This window comes from Xiphias gladius, chromosome 2 (genome assembly GCF_016859285.1).
Source record: "Xiphias gladius isolate SHS-SW01 ecotype Sanya breed wild chromosome 2, ASM1685928v1, whole genome shotgun sequence".
NCBI classification, from domain to species: domain Eukaryota; kingdom Metazoa; phylum Chordata; class Actinopteri; order Istiophoriformes; family Xiphiidae; genus Xiphias; species Xiphias gladius.
Window position 1 is genome coordinate 13,529,183 of NC_053401.1, and position 20,701 is coordinate 13,549,883.

Consider the following 20,701-nt stretch of genomic DNA (forward strand, 5'->3'; position numbering starts at 1 on the left):
CCCCCTGTATTACACACTGAGCTCATGTTAAAAATTTCTGGACAAAGAAGCGTGTAGTTGGTGAAGAATTTTATTCCAAAGGGGTACAGTTTCTCAGACATAAAGAAGGCTGTACAGCCACAATGATTGGGCACTTTTGGAGCATTTTTCTAGAATAACTTTACCACTGGGTGTCATGCTGCTCCTGTCCTGTCGGTGAGCTGCTTATTGGCTGGAACAGCGGCGTCACTTTCTGCGTGCTTCGTTGACGCCCAACGCTTTCCCACCATGCAGCGGGTGATGTCTGAGTAAAGATGGCGGAAGGAGGAGCGGCTGATCTGGATACCCAGAGAGGAGAGGTCGCGGCACTGTTGAAAACACAGCTAAGAAAGGGGGACACTTGGTAAGACTTGAGCTGAAACCTTTTCAGAGATGCTGCGCGGCCGTCGGCTGGCTCCGCCGAGGCTGTCAATGCCATGAGGGATAAGAAACCCGAGGTGACGGGCCGTGTTGACAGTTAGCTCCGAGCTAGCTAACGGAATTCTTTAAGCTTCATGTGTTTCAGCTCCTCAGGCTAGCGGTGCTTGAGCTAACATTAGCTAATAGACTGTCAATGAAGAACGACAGACCCTGCATATAATTTAAAAGTTGTACTCTGTTATTTGTATTCACCACTTAAAAACTACCGCCTTAGTGTTGTGTTGATGACATGATCTCAGTGAGGCTACCTGTCGTTTGTCGGATCTAGTTAGCAGGCTAATATCTAGCTAGCTGGCTAGACCACCGGAACTCCAAGTGGTTCGCCAGTCAGCGGGTTCATCTGAAAAAAGCACCTGTCAAAATCACGGAGCCAGCTGGCCAGACATGCAGTAACCTGAACTCAACTCGGCGTCAACAGAGCTACTGTTACATCTATCAATTTGTATAATGTTTGCCTCTCAAAGGCAGATTTGTTTAGGGTACGGGCAGAAAGGTATTCCTCACTCGCCGAAGTATTGTTGTTATCACCATTTAACGTGTAAAAAGAAATACAAAAGCTTTGGCTGATTCTTAAAAGTTTTTTGCATGACCCCTGAACAATCTAAAATGATTAACATTGCCCCAGCCTGCTTTATATGAACTGATATATTACTGTCTGTCTTCTCTGCAGGTACCTGGTGGACAGTCACTGGTTTAAACAGTGGAAGAAATATGTGGGATTTGACAGTTGGGATAAATACCAGATGGGTGACCAAAATGTGTACCCAGGACCAGTTGATAACTCGGGTCTTCTCAGAGGTAAGATAGATGATGCTCCATCTCCTTAGACCCGAAATCACCTTAAGGAATATATTGTAAATACCCTGTGGCCTTTAAATAACTCTGGGGACCTCAGGACAGTTTAGCCTTATCATTCTGGAATTAGTCACAAAGTGTTCAGAGGAGAAGGGAACGAAAACAACATTGTTGACGAACTCTATAGAGTAGGCTTTTGTGGGGTTCATAGAAAGCTCTCCAGCACACCTTCTTTTTGTGTGTGTTTTTTGTTATGTGAGACAGTCAGTGCAGGGTCAGTAGTGTAAGTGACTAGTTATTGTAGTCTCACTGAGTGTGCTTTCTCTCCCTCTGTCCTCTTCCCTCCCTCTAGATGGGGATGTGCTGGCCATCAAGGAGCACCTCATCGATGAGCTGGACTACATCCTGGTCCCAACAGAGGGCTGGAATAAGCTTGTCAGTTGGTACGGACTGACAGAGGGTCAGGAGCCAATTGCACGCAAGGTAAAGGTTCAGTCTTTAGCATAAGACTATGTATGGATTTGAGGGATGGAGCATGCACTGCTTAGTGCACTGATAATAAAACCCATAGGGCAATATAACGCTAGTAAAGGCGGTATTCTCTGTTGCATTGTAATGGTTTTGGTTAGTAGGTATGGGGTTTAGTGTTACTTGTGTTAGGTTGAAAGGGAGAAATGTGCGATAATAAGGGAATTTGAGATCAGGGTGTCAGGAATTTGGCACATGTGTAAAATTGTACAAATTTACAGTTGTAAAACTTGAGTTCTGGATCAGGGAAATGATATTGGAGAGTTATAGTTCTTAATGATAATATTAATATGGCTCCAGTGCTGTTCATTATAATCAAAAAGAATAATAAAAGACAGTTAGGCGCTACATTTAATTTGGAATAGAAAACTTTGGTTTTGTTTAACCATAAGAAATGCTGTAGTATGTTTTGATTAGTTGGCTTGAATTTTCAGTTACATGTACAAAGATACACTGTGCACAGGCGCTAGAAACAAAGATATTACTTATGTCTTGGATATTTACTTTGCATTAATAGAAAGCAACCATGATGGTGCTTTTTATTAATTTCTGTCATGAACTGCAATAATTTATTTTAGGGTTACTGAGTACTTTGGTGCATATTTTGGTAGAGTGAAACAAACCACTGAATGGCTGTATTTGTGGTTACAGTTGATTTGTCAGTGGAATACTTCATGATGGTGGCTACAATTTAACTGGACCCACAGAATCAAATCCCTGCCTCAAATCTCACTAGTCATTACATTATGGCTGCTAGAAGAGGTTCCTCTTCCCCCTCCATCTCTATCATTCTCTCTCTCGTTCTTTCTCCCCCCTTCCATTGACCCTCCCCTTTTGCCATGTATGTCGTGGGACGTATCGGGTGGCCGCCGGGTTTCTATTTTCAGGCAACGTTCTGGATGACTGAAAAGCTACATGGAGCGATCTGCAAGACACAACATGCAGGAGGTTCATTATTAGTTTTCCTCTTCTTTTTTTTTTAAACTCCTTGTTTCTTTTGTGATGTTGTCATCCTGAAGTGTGGGGGAACACAAGTGTTAAAAAAGGATTTAGGAGGATTTTAGTTACAGGTTTGGTGCTATGTTTCCTTCCACTGTCCTCTCCTGGTTTGATTGCCAACACCGGCAGAGTGTTCCTGTGTGTCCTTGTTTTTTGAAGTGGAGGAATGCCGGCTGAGGTCACACTGAGAGAAGCAGCGTGAAAGCTTTTCAGAGGAGTGCGAGAGGCATAACCAGTATGGGAGGAGTGGGGGTGGGTGGGGAAATGGTTTTGGCCCATATCTGATTTGAGAAATTCTGTCAGTTTGGCCATGAGTTGGGCTTTTTGTTCCGAGCTTACAAACACACGCGTGTTAATGCTAAGGGGTAGGATGGGCCCACCGGGGGATTGGGGCTTGGGCAGTGGAAGGGCTGGGGGGAGAATCTGAGCTGTGAGTGTATGTGCATGACTGTTGCAGTTCTCAGGGACATTTTTGAAGTTGGTACTGTGTGTGTTTATATGTGCGTGTGTGCTGGAGAGGCTCAGGGGTGAAATAAATAGGCTGGGACCCCTCAGCTGTTTCCACGAGGTGCTGCTAATTTAGGCACTTCTGACTCTGCTCCTATCAGGACACCAGATGAGTGGCATCCAGGGCAGCAAACCCTGCTTTGTTATCCACTAGAAACAGTAGCCAGTACAACCCACAATTAACTTGTTTAATTTCACTGCAAGTAGATAATTAAAATAACATAATATAAGGGCGGCAGCTGAATGGCTGGTACAATTGCAAGCTTACTAGCTCCTAATCGGATTCTCTGTTTGGTTGATTTATGTTGCTAGCTTTCAAGCAGGAGGCTACTTTTTATCTGCTGTAGGGACCTATACAGATAATATAAGGTGGCAGCAGAGATTTATCTTTAGTTTTGATTACACCAGGTTTTTTTTTTTTTTTTTTGGTTTAATGTGTACCAGTTGCTACATAATGTTTTCAATTTTCAAGTGGTCATCTAATGTTGTCCAGACATGACACAAAGCTAATGTTAAGAAAGTGCTGAACATATCTTGAATTATCTTGAGGGTTACTTGTGTAATAAAGCTTGTGTCTGTCATTAGACGATTGACAACTTTATATCTCCATTAGACTTTATTTGCATATAATTTTTTATTGATTCAATATTAAAAGACGTGTATAGTTAATAATACCCCTATGGTTTGGTTTTTTATTTTTTAATTTTTTTTCCCCAGGTGGTGGAACAGGGTATGTTTGTGAAGCACTGCAAGGTGGAGGTCTACCTGACGGAGCTTAAGCTCTGTGAAGACAGCAACATGGACGATGTGATCACCAGACGCTTCAGTAAAGCTGACACAATAGGTAGGCCTGACTCACCCTTGAGTAATTGCCTATAAACACTGCTGGTGATACTTAAGTGACCTCCAAGGAGTTCGAAGTTGACTTGAACTCTGTTAGATTTCACATTTTCACAACTTGGATTTCCACTACTTTTCATTTACCCTTTTTTCGACACACATACAAAGGAAATGGTACACTGTAAATGATGTGAGCCTCCAGCCTAATGTTCACAGTAAATGTCTTGCTTTAAAACATTACTTAAGACATCAAGTAACAGCGACAGCTATGATTTTTGTACATGAAGTACAGAGGATTTGTAGACCCAAACATACATGACACATGCCCAGACACATGCTTTACACATTCACAAAAGGTAATAATTATACACAGTGGTCATGTTAATCTTGAGTAATTGTGTAATGTCTGAACAAACATGCACCTTACTCTGTTGATGATGAAAGATCTTACTTGCTTTTCCTTGTTATTTCTTAGTCTTCACTGCTAATAACCTTTCACACTAATAATAAACAATGCACTAGTAATGAATCAAATACATCAAATGCTTCTAAAATCTAGACTTCAGTGCTTTTATTTTGTTATAAAACCACATTACATTAAGTCACTCAATATCAGCCATGTCCGTTTATGCCCCAAATGTTTGCAGGTTTTGATTCAAAGCTAACATAACAATAGAAGAACTCACTAATTAGTTCCTCCTTTGTGGTTGAACAGTTTTTATGGAATCTTTTCACTTTCCATTCTGCAAGTAAGTGTCTGTAAACTCCTGGCCATTTCTGTTTTAAACCAAATAATGTAAACCAAACTAATGTTGTATCCAATATTTTGGATAATATTCACACTTTGCTGCAGATATGATAGAGAAGGAGATGAGGAAGCTGTTCAGCATTCCTGATGAGAAGGAGACCAGGCTGTGGAACAGGTACATGAGCAACACATTTGAGCCTCTCAACAAACCTGACAGTACCATCCAAGACGCCGGCCTCTATCAAGGACAGGTAGGAACTTTTATCTGAAATTCTCACAGTTTAAGAACAGTTTGAACAGTCCTGCATTGTTCTTTTCCTTGAGATGGCCAAATATTTGACAAAATTCACACAGAGGTGTCAAAATATTGCTTGCTGTATAGACAGTTATTATTCCTGAGCTCAGTGAAGTAGCTCTAGTTTCAGTAATCTGTATCTGCTTGCTTTTTCTTACTTGTGCACTCTTTCAGTCAGTCCTTTTAGGTCACAGCAGAGTGGAGCTTCAGAAAAAACTTCTTTTTCTGCTTTTTTAAAATCTGTATCCAACAGGTTATCATGACCAGTGGAGGGCACAATAACTAATCACACTACAACATTCGGTACCAAAAACTCATTTGAAAATCAAGTGAATGACTTTGTGCTCAATTCTTTATAATGTACCATGAAATCATTTAAACGCTATTGGTAGTACTTTGTTTCTTCTTTGCTGTTCTGTTGAAGTTTAAATCTCTGTAGATGGTGTCCTTCTCTTTTTCTTCATCAGTGCTCCTAATGTCTACCCAGTTTCTCTTTTGGGTAAACATTTAACATCACCGCCAGAAAACCTAAACATGGGGTGGTTGTAACAAAGCAATTTCCCTGTTGGGATCAATACATTTTTTACATTTCTGATTCTAATTCTGATTCTGTTAGAGCAAGAAATACAATAAACGTAAAACCTGCGGTATTGGGAAATAGCAAAACATGAACTTATTTATAAGACAATGACTAGATCAGAATATTTAAATTACCCTTGACAGTCAAGCTGGAGGTGTGCTAAGATGATACGATAAGACAGTCCTGTAATCAGATGGTTACAGCGTCAAAACCCACAACATCTCTTGGTCAGCTACCATGCGAGGCACTCAACCTCTCTTTGTAAGCTGCTTAGATTGAACATGTATGTCCTAGCATCCACCTGGCAGTTGACTCTAACACAGATGAATTTAGACACCTGGCCTCAGTGAGTCAGCAGGCCTCAGACCACAGGGCTGTCCTTTTCACCAGCAGTTGTTCCAGAGGATTGCTAAACCTCAGACAAATCCTCACCAAGTGAAACAGCAGATAAGATCCATTCGGTTCCCTGTCTTTTCCCATTCGAAACAGCCACTGTGTGTAAAGGAAACAAAAAATTTTAGCAGTAACACTTTGTTTCCCATTAATTTCGTTTCTCAAAATCTGTCTCAAAATGTATCCAACTCTGCATTTTAAAAAAAGGATATACCTAAATGAGTTGGCATCTTTAAACTAGTGAAAGCAGATGGAGCCGCCTTTTCTTTCTGTCGTCTCCCACAGGTTCTTGTCATAGAACAGAAGAATGAGGATGGCACATGGCCCCGAGGCTCCACAGCACCAAAGTGAGTGAACGTCACATCACCTGGCCCATATTTCTTTGTTGACAGAAGGAAGCTACGACAGAAATGGCATGCAATATCCATGCTGTATCTAAACACTACTGGCAATTTTCCAAAAGATTACACATACAGTAGGCAGTGTATCATTGAATTGCTAAGGATTTTTTTTAAAATTTGGTCAGTTTGAAGGGAAAAAATTAATATGATGTGACACAGCGCCAGAATTCCTTGTCAGGGAAGTTGTCTGAAATACCTTCCAATTGCCTCCTCTTTGGGAAATGCAAAATTGAAACCATTTTTTAAAGCTTCCCTGCTAGGTCACTACAGCACCTCATCATCTTCAAAAAATTCCTCCTCTCTATGACTTTGCTGACCTCTCTTGCTTGACATTTTGTTGCTGACATGTCCCTCTATTTATTTTATCTCATCTCAGTTTTATTTAATGGACACTCACACACCTTTCTTGAACAGCTCCTTATTTTCTCTACTCTAACTCATGATCTATTCTTTATCTTTTGAAGGTCATCTGGTGCTTCCAATCTCTCTGCTTTGCCAAAGATCTCGCCTTCATCTCTCACAAACAATCATAACAGCAGCTTCAACAGCAGGAAGTAAGGCTTAGTTGTGGATTGAACAGCTGAGGGGTGGGTTTGGATGTTGACAGCCAGAGATAGAGCCTGGAAGTATAGTTCAGGCTGGAATTTCAGATCGAATTGGCTTATAAAGTGGTAGTGGGCTACAGAGAGTCTGCAGAAATACTTGCTGAAATGAAGTGACGGAAGTTTGATCTATGCAAACTTTTTCTCAGCTCTGTTCTGCTCTGTCTTCACTCATTCCACAATTCAGTCATACTTATTAAAGCAGTTTCCCGGTATAAAGTGTGTCAAAGTTTCTTTTATACAGGTCTATCTCTGGCTGTGGTTTGGGGTTTAAAGCTATCTACTGATGATGTAGTTTCAGCTGTAAGAGCTGACAGCAGGGAGGGGGAAGGGGCTTACGAGGAATTGATCTCTCTGGAATTTTCTTCAATGACAGCGGTGCTCTCTATAAATGGCCCACTGGTGCCTCTGGGTGCCTTAGTCAGCATTTAATAATGTTAGTTAATTGTTTGCATCAGATTTTCTACCAGACTGATTGATAGCTTTGGCTAGGGCTGCATGATTATGGATAATGTGATAATTATTTTACTCATTAATCTGTGCCACAAGGTCTTGATTTCACCCATACTGTCTTAGTCTTATACAACAGTCAATCACATCATTCAAATAATAACATATCAGCAACGTATTTGAGGTGCAGCTACAAGCCTTAGACAGACAGAATCTTTGCACCTGCTTTTTATCTGATTAAACACCTAGATATATCCAAATAACATTAGTTACTTAAATGAACTCAATTGTTTTCATATGATTGATTAATATGATATTAATCAATAATATGATTAATATCATATCATATTAGCGATTATTTCATAATTGTTGATTAAAACCTATTTGTTATCTTTAAGCACAACATTCCTCCAAATAAAAGACAGGCATCTACATTGTTTAGCAAAAATGTTTTTTCAGACAGATCCTTTCGTTTCTTCTTTGCTCATTTCCAAAGATGGCCTCTGTAAGATTTGACCGGTCAGATCTCTACTTTACTCTAGTTTTGGTTTTTTAAAGGCCACCTTTCCAGCTGTGTGAGAATCATTCTAGTATCTAACAGCACCCCTGCTTGTAAAGGAAGATGCTATACCACATCAGCCGTTTCAGAGATATAAAAAATTTCTTTCACACAAATAAAGTACATTATTGGTAGTCATTTAAAAATAACTATACGCTTAAATTTGCAGCCCTAATGCTACGCTAAATTTTCAGAATCTTTAGTGTTCTTTACCATCTTTACACAAGAGGCAGAGGTGACGCCAGTGTCGCGTTGCGTATGGGCGCCAAATCACAGAAGCATCTCAATTATCAATCAGTCTAGATTTTTTGATATGTAAAAATGATCTACAGCTCAGTTTCTTTTCAGCTTTCAGTTTCTGTTTTCTGAAAATGTTACTGTAACCTGATGAAGGTTTTCCTCCAAAGCAATGGGGCCTAGAGGATCTGTCGGCCCTATGCTAGAGAGCACTGCTCAACTGTGGGTGGAGCTTTCTGCCTCTGCTGTCCAGTAGACTTTACTGTCCCCTCCTTCCATCTAATTTGTGTGATTTACTGCATGCTGGAATGTGTTTGTGTTTGTGTTTCTTAGATATAGACACTCTACATTGCATTTCTTAATCGTGTGAGAATGCAGAAATAACAGCCACAAGCTCGGCCACCTGAAAAATCAATATTGATAAAGAAGGAAAGTGTTGAAGTGAGCTGAGCCCATCCTTCCTACACTTACTAGCTGTACAGTAAAAGACAATCTCACCATTATATTTCAGTACATTATACTACTGGCTTGTAGTAGGGAACATGGTTTCACATTGTCATTTCTCTGCATTATATAGTTTGATTCCAGTGGCACCTTTTTCTGCACAGTGTTTGTTGGTGGATTGTGGAATGCATAGAGTGGGAGACTTGGGTAAATTGGATCTTCAGTACCACGGGCTCTCCTGTCCCTGACTCACTGTAGTGTCAGTGCTGTTGTTTCCACTAAATTATGCATGGGGCCTGTTTTTTTTATTTTGGTTTTTTTGTTTTTTGTTTTTTTTTTTTTCATTTGAAGTGTTACCGCATAACACAACGATTGTCTTGGTTTTGGTCCGGTCAGTTTAGCCTCAGTAGCGATGCTCTGTTACAGCAGTAAGGGTCACTGTTTTACAAGGTGGTGTCCCTCGATTTTGGCAGGCAGTCAAACATGTCCTCTCCCCTGAGCTCATTGCGATACATACATTCTGCAGTCTAAGTGACCTTCAGAATACATTTCATCTGTTCCTGCTCCCATCACCACTTGCCTCCACACCCTGTGATAAAACCACTCCTTTTCTTTGGGTTTTATTTTATTTATTTATTTAGACCCTCTCCTTTTAAAGCTCTCATACAGACACCAGTGGCAACGAGGATGAAAGAAGGAGTGTCAAGGTGTGTGTTTCACTGAGGAGGGGTGCAGCAAGAGAGGGAGAATGAGAGCGAGAGTTTGTGCGGTAGTGTGTCGAGATGAGCGAGAACGCAGTCTAAAGTGTATGAAAAGGGGATAAATGTTGTGTCGGCAAGAGTGAATGTGTTAATGTATGTGTATATGTATGTTAAAGAGAGAGGGAGAGAGATACTAAGAGAGAGTCAGGCCTGTGAATACTGCAGCCTCAGCTGGATGCAGTGGATCAGCTGCTCCCTCCATCCCCATCCCCATCCCCATCTCATTTCTCTTCTCTCAGCCTACCCCCCTTGTACTGTCCGCCCCTCCCCCCTATTCTCTCTGCCTCTCCCTCTCTCTCCTTCTTTCTGTGCACCTCTAGCTTTGGTAGCAGTAGTCTTGAGCATCTTTGCTGCTGCTGATGCTGCTATAAATATCTGCTGGTAGCTGTAGAGCGGCAGAGAGCAGCAGGCAGGCCAGAGGGAGGAGCAGGAGACCAGAAGACAGGACAGGACAGGACAGGACAGGACAGGACAGGACAACAAGATGACAGGCTGTCGAACCCGAAAAAGAAGAAGGGGGGAGAAGAGAAGAGGGGAGCTGCTTAGTTAGCTCTAAAGAAGAGGAAGAGTGCGTGTTTTTGTGTGTTTTATGCGCTTTGTGGTTTGGTTGTTGGCCTGTGTTGGACTTAGAAATCAAATGTAGGCCTAAACTTGGTCCGGACTATATTGAAGCTGCTGCTGGAGCTGCAGGAGGTTGAGCTGAGTTAACATTAGGACTCAGCAGTGGAAGACTGGAGCTGGACTTTCATTCCTGGCCCCTAAAAACCAGGAATTGCGTGTGCTGTACCCGAACCAAACCTCATCCAGGATGTTGGCCGTGTAGCTTTGTGCGGACATGTGGGCTGGCATGGGACGGGGTGGGGCTGAGATGTCATGCTCCTGTGTTGCTGGTGGTGCCTGAGGCCTGAGGCGGTGGAGCTGGACAACAGAAGGGTGGACCAGCGTGTGTTGAACTGCGAGGCCACTGCTTCCACCGCCATCACAGCTGTTTCCCTAGACCAATGGGAACCAGAAACAAGCATCACTGACTTGCAGCAACCCCAGAGGTCTGCTGATTGTTGCATTGTAGCATTTGGGGAGGCCTAACTTTAAGCTCTATCTGATTGTCTAGGAAGGCTCCGGGGGGGGGTAGTAGTTTGATCTGCGGTTGAAAAGAAAATAGTGGAAACTGAAGCTGTACGTTTGCCTTGTGGTCTTTTAGTTTTTTTGAGTGTATTAACAACTTATCTGGAGAAAATACAACTGATTACCTTAACATAGATGTAGCAACATTACATTTGTGTACAGTAGGATGTTCATGACCTTTTCTTTGCTTGTAGCAGTTTGACCAACAGCTACACAACCCTATATAACTTGCCTGTTTGTGCGTCTGTATGTTTATTGCACAGTGTGAAGAATTCGAGCTATAGTCTACCATCCTACCACCCCTACAGCAACAGCTATGACTACTCAGACCAGAGCAGGCAGAGTGAGCGCTCAGGCCTCTGTGGACTATCCAACCTGGGCAACACCTGCTTCATGAACTCTGCTGTGCAGGTAACAAGCGTGCCTTCAGGGACCTCCTACTCAGTTCTAGGAAAGTAAGGAAAGTTATCCCAACTTTTTCAGAGTCTTCAAAGGTTTGTTCAGCGAGTTTAGAAGAGTTTGGAAAAATGCTGCAGAACTGTGACTGACTGCACTTGGAGCTCATAGATCCAAATTTAGATGTTTTCATGCTCCATTGTTTGTGCTTGGAGAGACAAATCTCACAATATCAAAGTGCTACACAATAATAAGACAATTTATGTTGGTGTTTTTTGGTCACCAATCTGTATATGTAAATATTATTACAGTGATGGCATGGAAGTTTGAGGGATGCAGATCTCGTGAGTGCCTAAATCCGTCCTCTGCTGATTATTGTCCTCTACTGCTTTTGCAACTCCACAGTGTTTAAGCAATATTCCTCCACTGACGGAGTACTTCCTCAAAGACAAGTACACAGATGAGCTGAATGAAGACAACCCGCTGGGCATGAAAGGAGAGATTGCCAGAGCCTATGCCGAGCTTATCAAGCAGCTGTGGTCGGGAAAATACAGCTATGTCACCCCACGGCCTTTCAAGGTGACTACTGGGAAAAAACATTAAGCAGGAAAACAATAAAATTCTTTGAGTACCTTTTTTTATTTTAAGCTCAATAACAAAAACACTATGTTGTTTATGCAGAAAAACAGGTCTGTAAAAAGTGAAGTCTTGTGTCACACACAGTAGCTGTTGTCTTTCTAATCTTTGTATAGGAAGTTGTAGCAAAAGCAAAGACATGTCTTTGGAATGTAAAGCGTACTATCACTATCACTTTCACTCTGAAACATACAAAAGTGCAAGTAAGAAAGCAGACCAAGAATGTCCTAACATGCTTATGTATAAGCCTACAGATGGACAGAACTGACTAATCAATCAGACAGCGGTGAGTGAAGAGTTTAAAAGTGCAGGAACCAGTTTGAATCCTTGGATATCCAAAGATTTTACAATTTTGGAATGGCCCTGTTTATATCAGCAGTTTGGGTGAAGGCTTGCATGGAACTGTGTTGGCTAAATGCTAAGTATCTTATTATTATAATTATTATTATATTTTTGTGAGGAGAAAACCTCAGAGCTTCTCTTTTTCCTTGTGTTTTTGCTCCTCTTCACATCATTTTTTTCAATCTGTGTAACTATTTTCATCCTCCAGACCCAGGTCGGCCGCTTTGCCCCCCAGTTCTCGGGCTACCAGCAGCAGGACTCTCATGAGCTGTTGGCCTTTCTCCTGGACGGCCTTCATGAGGATTTGAACCGCATCAGGAAGAAGCCCTACATCCAGCTAAAGGATGCTAACGGCCGGCCTGATAAGGTCAGCTCATAAGATAATCAGAGCTTTATACAAATTTTGGAAAATACTGAAAGTGTGTTAAATCATCTCCAGATCTGGAGTGTGTTGTGTTGACAAAGGGTTGTGTAGTTGGCCAAACATATTAAAATGATGAAAGAAATGTTACTCAAGACATATATTTAATCATATCTTTTACAGGGACTTTAACATTTGTCTACAAGTTATTGCTAACATTAATCCTCAACTAATGAGCCTTTTTATAAATAGATTGTTCAAACATTCAGGTATTCTGTGCTAGAAACAGGCCGTCTTCTTAATAAGCATTGTCTCCTTTTAAAATTTTAGATTTTGTATTTGTGTATTTATTTGTATTTTTCATATTTTTCCAATTTTGTGGTCTCTAGTTATGGCTGGTTTGTGTTTTTCCATGTATTTCAGGTGGTGGCGGAGGAAGCATGGGAGAACCACATCAAGAGAAATGACTCAATCATCGTGGACATCTTCCACGGCCTTTTCAAGTCCACCCTGGTTTGTCCTGTGTGCTCCAAGGTCTCTGTGACTTTTGATCCCTTTTGCTACTTGACCCTGCCTCTTCCCATGAAAAAGGAGCGGACACTGGAGGTCTATCTAGTCAGACTGGACCCTCTGGCCAAACCCACACAGGTAACATATAAATACACTATGTGTGCTATCATAACATTATGATTTCATGGGAAGACAGTAGGTAATGGCCACGTGGTTCTTTTTCAGTACAAGCTGACTGTGCCGAAAGTGGGCTCCATCTCTGACCTGTGTACCTCCCTCTCCAACCTGTCTGGTGTTCCTGCTGAGAAGGTATAAACATCACAGTTAGCTCTGCTCAGAGCAGTAACCTTTGTCTTTTATTAGCCATCACACTATAATGCTGACATCTTCTCAGACAGAAAAGACCAAAATAGTCATTTCCCTTTTAAACTGTCCCTGCCCACCCAACTTCGGCAGCTAGTGGAAAATATGTTGTATTATTTTCCTTCAGATGAAGGGAGATTTGGTGCTGGATAAAAATACAAAAGAATTGAGGAATTGAGGAAATAAATACAAAGGCTGCAAGTGCCCCCCCCCTTTCTCTCTCTGTGAAGCCACTTTACATCCCATAGCAGATTAAATAGCCTTTGGGTTAGGTTCACTTATCAGTTTAATCAGCCTCCATTTTCAAGAGGGTCTGACGTTTTCTTACTTGACTGACTGTGTTTCTCTCTTATCCCCCAGATGATTGTAACTGACATATACAACCACCGTTTCCACCGGATCTTTGCCACTAACGAGAACCTCAGCAGCATCATGGAGAGAGATGATATCTATGTGTGAGTGTCATGCTTGGCTGACAAGCAGACTCAGTTATCTAAAGTTTGATCACAACAAAAGCATTATCTAAATTCTGATTAAAATCAGACTGCATTTATAAAGATCTTTTAAAAAAACAAAAACAAACGTAATTCATAGTTTAATTACAAAAATGTAGCATCAAGTCTGGCTTATCAATCAGCCTCAATTGCGACTGATTTGATATCCTAAATTGATACAGTAAATGTATGGGTTTTTGACTTTACTACTGACAATATTTGTTACACCAGTGATTTAAAGCACAGAATAGTTGGCTGTCCACCAGTTTAAATTGCTTTATTTTCCAAGGATATAAATATAGGACAAATAGATTCCCCACCCACAGCTGACTTCTAGCTTATCCAGTGTGACTTTAAAACTGACTCCACTTCTCTCTGCAGATTTGAGGTGGTGGTGAACAGGGTTGAGGACACAGACCACGTAGTGATCCCAGTGCACCTGAGGGAGAAGTACAAACAGTCGGGCTACAACCACACCAGCACGCCACTTTTCGGACAGCCCTTTCTTATCGCTGTACCCAGAACCCTCAGTGAAGACAAACTCTACAACATGCTGCTCCTGCGCCTCTGGTAGGTCCACGTGTCTCAGTGTCTGATCATACGTTCAGTGTGGGAAATTGACACAAGTCAAGTGCTTGTTTTGTTTTTTTGATGATGGCTGATAAGTTTGTTGTCTGCAAGCCTGACCCTTTATTTAAAAAATTCCTTACACAAAAGTTGCTGTAAATAAAAATGGCCTTCTGTTTGCAGCCGGTTTGTGCGGTCTACAGTAGAGGAGGATGAAGAGGATTGTGAAGAGAGACAGCCATCCAAACAACACACTGTCAATGGTAACGCCACTAATGGACTGCTGGAGGAGGGGTCGCCAAGTGAGTGCACATGTATTCCATATTGCATTTGTTTCTTCAAGTTATTGTTCTTTAGAAGCAGAAGAGGCGATTAAAAAGTCTGCTCTATTGTCCTTCAGGTGAGATGGAGACCGATGAGCAGGACGACGAGTCCAGTCAGGACCAGGAGCTGCCCTCCGAGAATGACAACAGCCAATCAGAGGACTCTGTGGGCGGGGACAACGAACTGGAGAACGGAGTAGTCGGTCCACAGAACTCCACCAAAAGTCAGCAGACAGCTGAGCACAACAGGAAGAGACTTTTTACATTCCAGTTCAATAACATGGGCAAAACGGACTTCTCGCTCATCAAGGAGGACACCAGGCAGATCCGCTTTGACGAGGGACACCTCCGACTCAGTGGTAGGAAGTGGGGAGAATCGTGGAAATAAAAACCCATTTAAGGAGGAAAATGGATCTTATCATAATATCCTCAATTCAAAATTCAAGCAAAGTAAAATCAGGTTCATTGTTCAGTATCTAAGGACTACTCACATATATTAAATTGGTTTATATGGATTATGAATAAATTTACAATTTAATCACAATTTAATTAATTTAAGAGACTAAACAATGGCAATGAGAGTGTAGAGTAAAATTAAAGATGACTCATCTAATTTGTGTATCTACATTCTGTCTACCTCTTCCCAGACCGCTCTTATCTCTCCCTTGACTGGGAACCGGAGATCAAGAAGAAGTACTTTGACGAGACCATTGTTGAGGTGGAGCCAATATCAGAAACTCTGGACGTTCTCTGATACACATATGTAGTTTTACACAGTCAGTGTAGCAGTGGAGCTGGATCACTTTTTAGTACACACACCCTCAGTGTAGAACAAAAGCAATCTGCCATTATGTCACAAAATATGGCAATATGACCAAGACAGGAGCAACAGAGTGTCCTGGTGATGTGCTTGAGTGTCTTGTAATCAAACGTTCACAGGTTTAATGTCTTTAGCAACCACTGCAACAAAGTTATTAATGTCCAGTTAGCTCATTACAAGATATAATAAATAAGCACATCTCTTTGACATCAAAATACAGATGCAGCACGTTTATGGGTTCTGCCTCATAGATTTTAATAAAATCCTTTTAATAGTTTTAAATAATCAGTACTTACAGTCAAATAAGACGTAAATACTGGGGTTGGCTACAAAGTCCATTGCATACAAGTAAGCAGTAAATGTGTGCTTTCCAGTACATTTTTGCATTCACATGCAATTAAGCAAGTTTGGTCTCCATTTTTTTTAAATGGTTTTAATTAGAATGAATTTATAGGTAACACTTTATTAGCCTGTAATTTAACTTGAAGAAAAAGACACAATACTCATATAAGGCCTCTTCAGAGTAAAGTGTTATAGGTTTCTGGTTTATTTTTGGACAGGGACGTAATCTACATCCAGTTAGACAAAGCAGTGCCACAAGAAGTGTTTTCTAACAGTTCTATATGTACGTGTGTGTCTGTGACTGAGAGCAGGACTTTGACAAGCACGAGAGCATGGAGTACAAGCCTCAAAAGAAGGCTTTCTTCAAGCTGAAGGACTGCATTGAGCTGTTTACCACAAAGGAAAAACTGGGAGCAGAGGACCCATGGTGAGACACAGTTGCTGCACAGTCAAAACAAACAAGTTATAAGCAGGTGGCCACACCAGCTATCAGACAAATGCTGTATCACGATGCACTTCCTAACCTGTATCCGGTCTCGCAGGTACTGTCCAAACTGTAAACAGCACCAGCAGGCCACTAAGAAGCTAGACCTGTGGTCTCTGCCACCGGTGTTGGTGGTCCATCTTAAACGCTTCTCCTATAGCCGCTACATGAGGGATAAACTGGACTCCCTTGTTGACTTCCCACTCAGGTGCACACACACCCTCACTGAGGAAAAGCAATTTATCACCAGAGCAAAACACTGCAGTGTATCTATTGTTTCTGTTTATACATCATCCACATGCAGCTCAGTATATTCACAATATATATGCATACTCTTATTCACATAAGTGTGTAATTTTTCACACTTTAAGATTTATTTCAATAAAATAAGCTTGGCTTGTTGGTTTTCATGTGTGAGGATTTTTCAGAGATATTTTGGCATTGTTCAGGGTTGTGACAGGAGCTGGGGATGGCTGGACATTTTAGTAATTCGGTGCTATGTTTTGTACTTGACACAAAGTATTTTAAATTTGACTGTCTATAATGTGATAATATAGTATATGTTTTTTTCTGTATAAAATTAGTTAAATTTGTAAATTGTGATGCATATAGGTGAATTAATACCATTGGCAGTAATTGTCAGAATCCTATTTACAAATTTTTTTTTTTTCCGTTAAAACTGCTTAAATTACACAAGAACTTAAACATCAGCACTTGTGAACTGAAACCAGCCTTGTAAAATAATTCTCTAAAATACCCTTGAGATAGTAGCAAATTTTGGTCATATTTAATATGAATTATGAAGGTTCTAGGTACTTTTAATACCAATAATACCTTTTTAAATTGCACTTCATACCAAAAAGTAACCAAGGAACTGACGTTTTTTCTTGGTATTCATGCTGTATTGTTACATGCTGTAGGGTGTGATGCCATGCAGTCTCTGGCATACACATCTCACTCAGGCACATTACAACCTTTTTGTGTTTTCCCTTTAGAGATCTGGACATGTCTGAGTTCCTCATCAACCCCAATGCTGGGCCGTGTCGCTATGACCTCATTGCTGTGTCCAACCACTATGGTGGAATGGGAGGAGGCCACTGTAAGACTCACACACATCATAGAATCCATTGTATTCATTCTTTTAAATTTTTTCAGTGTGTGTCATTGGCATATACCACTTTGACTAGCCAACAGCAGATGTCTGTGTGCTCATGCTCATTTTCTCTTTTCTTCTAGCTATGTTTCTTTATGCACCAACAATTTGAATCATCAAGAAAAAAGCTGTGCAAATGTAGTTTTTACCACATGCCTGAAAAGCAGTGATTGCAGCAGGCTAACAAGCTTGATGTTAACATCAGTCATAACTGGTGGTGTGCGTAGCTTATTATCAAACACAGCTTTGTTTGACTCTGAAGCTCACCACAGGCTTTGCAGCAGGGGTTGTCTGCATTGTTAGAGACAAATCTGTTTGATTTAAGGACTGTGTGACTTCATTTGTGTTGTTTGTATTGTCCTACTGTTGTAGTTGTAGTCAACCCTGTGCTTGTGTAATAGAACAGTGCTATGAATATGCTTTTTCAGTGTAGGAATTTGTGTGTATGATATGTATAACTATCCCTGAGTCTCCGTACACAGCTTTAATGTAGTTCCATTTTATATGAGCAGATTTTACATTGTTTTAAAAGACATACTATCCCCCAATTGAGTTTTGAGTATATGAAATGATACTTTTTCAAAGAAAGTTACAAACCACTTTATAAAATGAAACCAGTGTGAGTAAATAAAAGTGTGCCTATTAAGAGGAAAACCTGTAAAATACTATAGTAATGTATTTAATTTTGAACTTTCTTCTTGTCTTTAATCTTGTCCTGCTCAGATACTGCTTATGCTAAAAACAAAGACGACGGAAAGTGGTACAACTTTGATGACAGCAGCGTGTCTCCTGCCAGCGAAGATCAGATAGTGGTGAGTGTCCTCATTTGCGAAAGCCAGGCAGCAGTCCTGATGTACATTCATCTGAGGCAGATTTGCTGGAGGCGGATTTGCTGGAGACAAACTAGAACAGTTAATTTCAACCACGTAATGTACTTAATGTTGTGACTAATTGGGATGAATTACCAGACAGTCTGATTTCTCAAAGATTTCTGACTTTGCTAATACTCCCAAAAAGCATTTATAAGGTACTGAGGACTCTGTTTTCTCTGAATTTTTTTGCTCTTACTATTTTTTGGACAGTTCAAATATTTAATAATTGGCACATATGAACAACTCAGTGATAAGCCCAAACTCAATGTGAACACACAATGTGAAATCTTACTTGTTGACAGTGGGGAGTATTGAGAGAGTTTGAAAAGGCTTTTAGACCTCAGAACCCAGAGGAAACGTTTAATATTTTAGAGGAGTGCTGGCAGCACTAAAACAAAGAAGGGACCTTCATCTTCTCCAAAGGTCATAAATTTCACAGTTTTTTTTTTCCTGCTTGCAAATAGTTATGTTTAAAAAGAATGTAAGTTGTAAACATGGCTAAGCTTTTTACATTGATGTGTACAATAGATAACCTGCAAACCATTTCCACATTTCCTTGAATGAACCAAATAGCAGAATATTCCTGTTCAGCTACCTCATTCCTGTTTGACTAATATTTTTTATACAGGAGCAATAACTGAAGATTCCCCCAGAGACACAGGTCTTAAGTAAATTCAGTCATCTGGTTCCAGTGTTGTTCAGGCTATTATATTTGGTACTTTGACTAGTGCTGAAGATGCTGAACACTGGCTTTGGTTCTTAAAAAAAATCAGATGATAACAATAATCTTTTGGCATTAAAATATGTGTTTTTTTTCTTGTGTTTAATATTAATTTAACTATCATTAAGAGGTGTCTGATTTTCAGACATGACCGAGGATGCATGTTACTCAGTCAGATTGCAGTTCTTAAAACCATACACTACAGCAGAATTTACAGAATAAGGCTGGAGATATTCTGTATTTTTGTTGTTGTGAACAAACCCAGTGAAAAGACCATAACTGACAATGTGTTCGTCCACCTCTCAATACTTTACAGCTTCTTCGGCCTGTGTGTGGCTCTCAGACCCAAGTCCATTTTTTCTTAATGAACATGTAAATCTTTAAAAACAGTTCATAATTTGCTAAAATAGTTGGGCAATATTGTTTTTAATGAACGTTGCATTTGTTGGGGACTTTTAGCTGAGAATTAATACACATCACATTTGGCACTCTAATAAGTTTGTATTTTTCTGGCTGCAGGACAGTGTATGTGTGACAGACCCAGTGCAATGGTGTGGTTCACTGATGTGTTTTTAATAGTTTTTGGACAGAACAGAGTTCGTGGGGCAAATAGAGGACTAAACTACTCTATATCAGGCCTATGCTACACAGACAATACTTGTTTTTGGGATCAATTCATTATTGGTTTTGGTCTTTTTGATGGGAATTGTTGACAATACAAAAAATACACAACCAAACTTATCCTTAAACTTTTCCTGGACAGACAGATTAGTCAACATTCGTTCCAATTAGAATTTGTTCCTGAGTAAATGTTGTTGGTAAAAAAAAAATACAAACAAACAAGTCTCTGGGGCTTACATTGCGCAGCTTCCTGTTGTTGTATGACTCATTATCAATGGATTAAAAAACGTGCTTGGTCATGTTAAAAGTGTTAAAAATCAGTGTAGCTGAGGACCTTTTTTGCGTGTGTGTGTGTGTGTGTGTGCTGCATGTGTGTCTGTGTCCAAAAAGCAGGCTACGTTGTTGTTGTTCTAGCACCAGCACACACAAGTGAAAGGCACACGCTACTCTGATCCGCGAGGAGGAGGATGAAGAGGAGGAAGAGGAGGGAGAGGAGGAGGAGGAGGAGGAGGAGAACGATGAGGAGGCGAGACAGGAGAGAAAGACCGCCTCTTCTGCTCAGGGTGCCTTGTCCGCCACTGGCGTTGCTGCTCAGAATGATGAGGAGGACTTGAATGAGAACCGGCGCAGGAAGAATGACAATGAGCAGGAAGACGAGGAGGAGGAGGAGGAGGAGGATGAAGAGGAGGAGGATGAAGAGGAGGAGGAAGAAGAGGAGGAGGAACAGGCGCCAATTCGAGACGTCACCATGAAAACCAACTGAAGTGGACACAGAGAACACGGATAAATGGAGAGAGAGACTGGGATCTTTCCATCCAAAGCCATATGGACACACAGCATGGCAGCGGGCACCACCAGTCCCACCCAGCGGCTCGGACTCGGTCGCTCGACAGGCGGAGCCACTGTGGGTTTAGGTCAGGGAGCTGCCGCGGTACGCAACTCTTAAGAAATCAGGGCCCTCCTCTGTGGTTGG

General features: G+C 40.9%; 1 protein-coding gene across 4 annotated transcripts in view; it reads left to right on the forward strand.

Moving 5' to 3' along the window:
* Window positions 1–223: 223 nt before the first annotated feature.
* The window catches only part of LOC120798080 (ubiquitin carboxyl-terminal hydrolase 15-like), a 28,658-nt gene continuing 8,180 nt past the window's right edge, over window positions 224–20,701 (forward strand). Inside the window, exons 1-21 of one of the 4 annotated variants that reach the window (XM_040142113.1) lie at window positions 224–382; window positions 1,130–1,257; window positions 1,607–1,737; window positions 4,006–4,132; window positions 4,982–5,127; window positions 6,430–6,491; window positions 7,010–7,099; window positions 10,987–11,134; window positions 11,525–11,698; window positions 12,306–12,464; window positions 12,882–13,106; window positions 13,194–13,277; window positions 13,692–13,786; window positions 14,207–14,395; window positions 14,576–14,694; window positions 14,793–15,074; window positions 15,363–15,433; window positions 16,189–16,304; window positions 16,420–16,569; window positions 17,357–17,460; window positions 18,238–18,326. In XM_040142113.1, the coding sequence (XP_039998047.1) occupies window positions 294–382; window positions 1,130–1,257; window positions 1,607–1,737; window positions 4,006–4,132; window positions 4,982–5,127; window positions 6,430–6,491; window positions 7,010–7,099; window positions 10,987–11,134; window positions 11,525–11,698; window positions 12,306–12,464; window positions 12,882–13,106; window positions 13,194–13,277; window positions 13,692–13,786; window positions 14,207–14,395; window positions 14,576–14,694; window positions 14,793–15,074; window positions 15,363–15,433; window positions 16,189–16,304; window positions 16,420–16,569; window positions 17,357–17,460; window positions 18,238–18,326 (2,778 nt within the window). In that variant the 5' untranslated portion in view covers window positions 224–293. Of the gene's footprint in view, window positions 383–1,129; window positions 1,258–1,606; window positions 1,738–1,797; window positions 2,731–4,005; window positions 4,133–4,981; window positions 5,128–6,429; window positions 6,492–7,009; window positions 7,100–10,986; window positions 11,135–11,524; window positions 11,699–12,305; window positions 12,465–12,881; window positions 13,107–13,193; window positions 13,278–13,691; window positions 13,787–14,206; window positions 14,396–14,575; window positions 14,695–14,792; window positions 15,075–15,362; window positions 15,434–16,188; window positions 16,305–16,419; window positions 16,570–17,356; window positions 17,461–18,237; window positions 19,899–20,701 lie in introns of those variants that run through there. The other 3 variants (XM_040142096.1, XM_040142105.1, XM_040142122.1) reach the window with 3 other exon arrangements.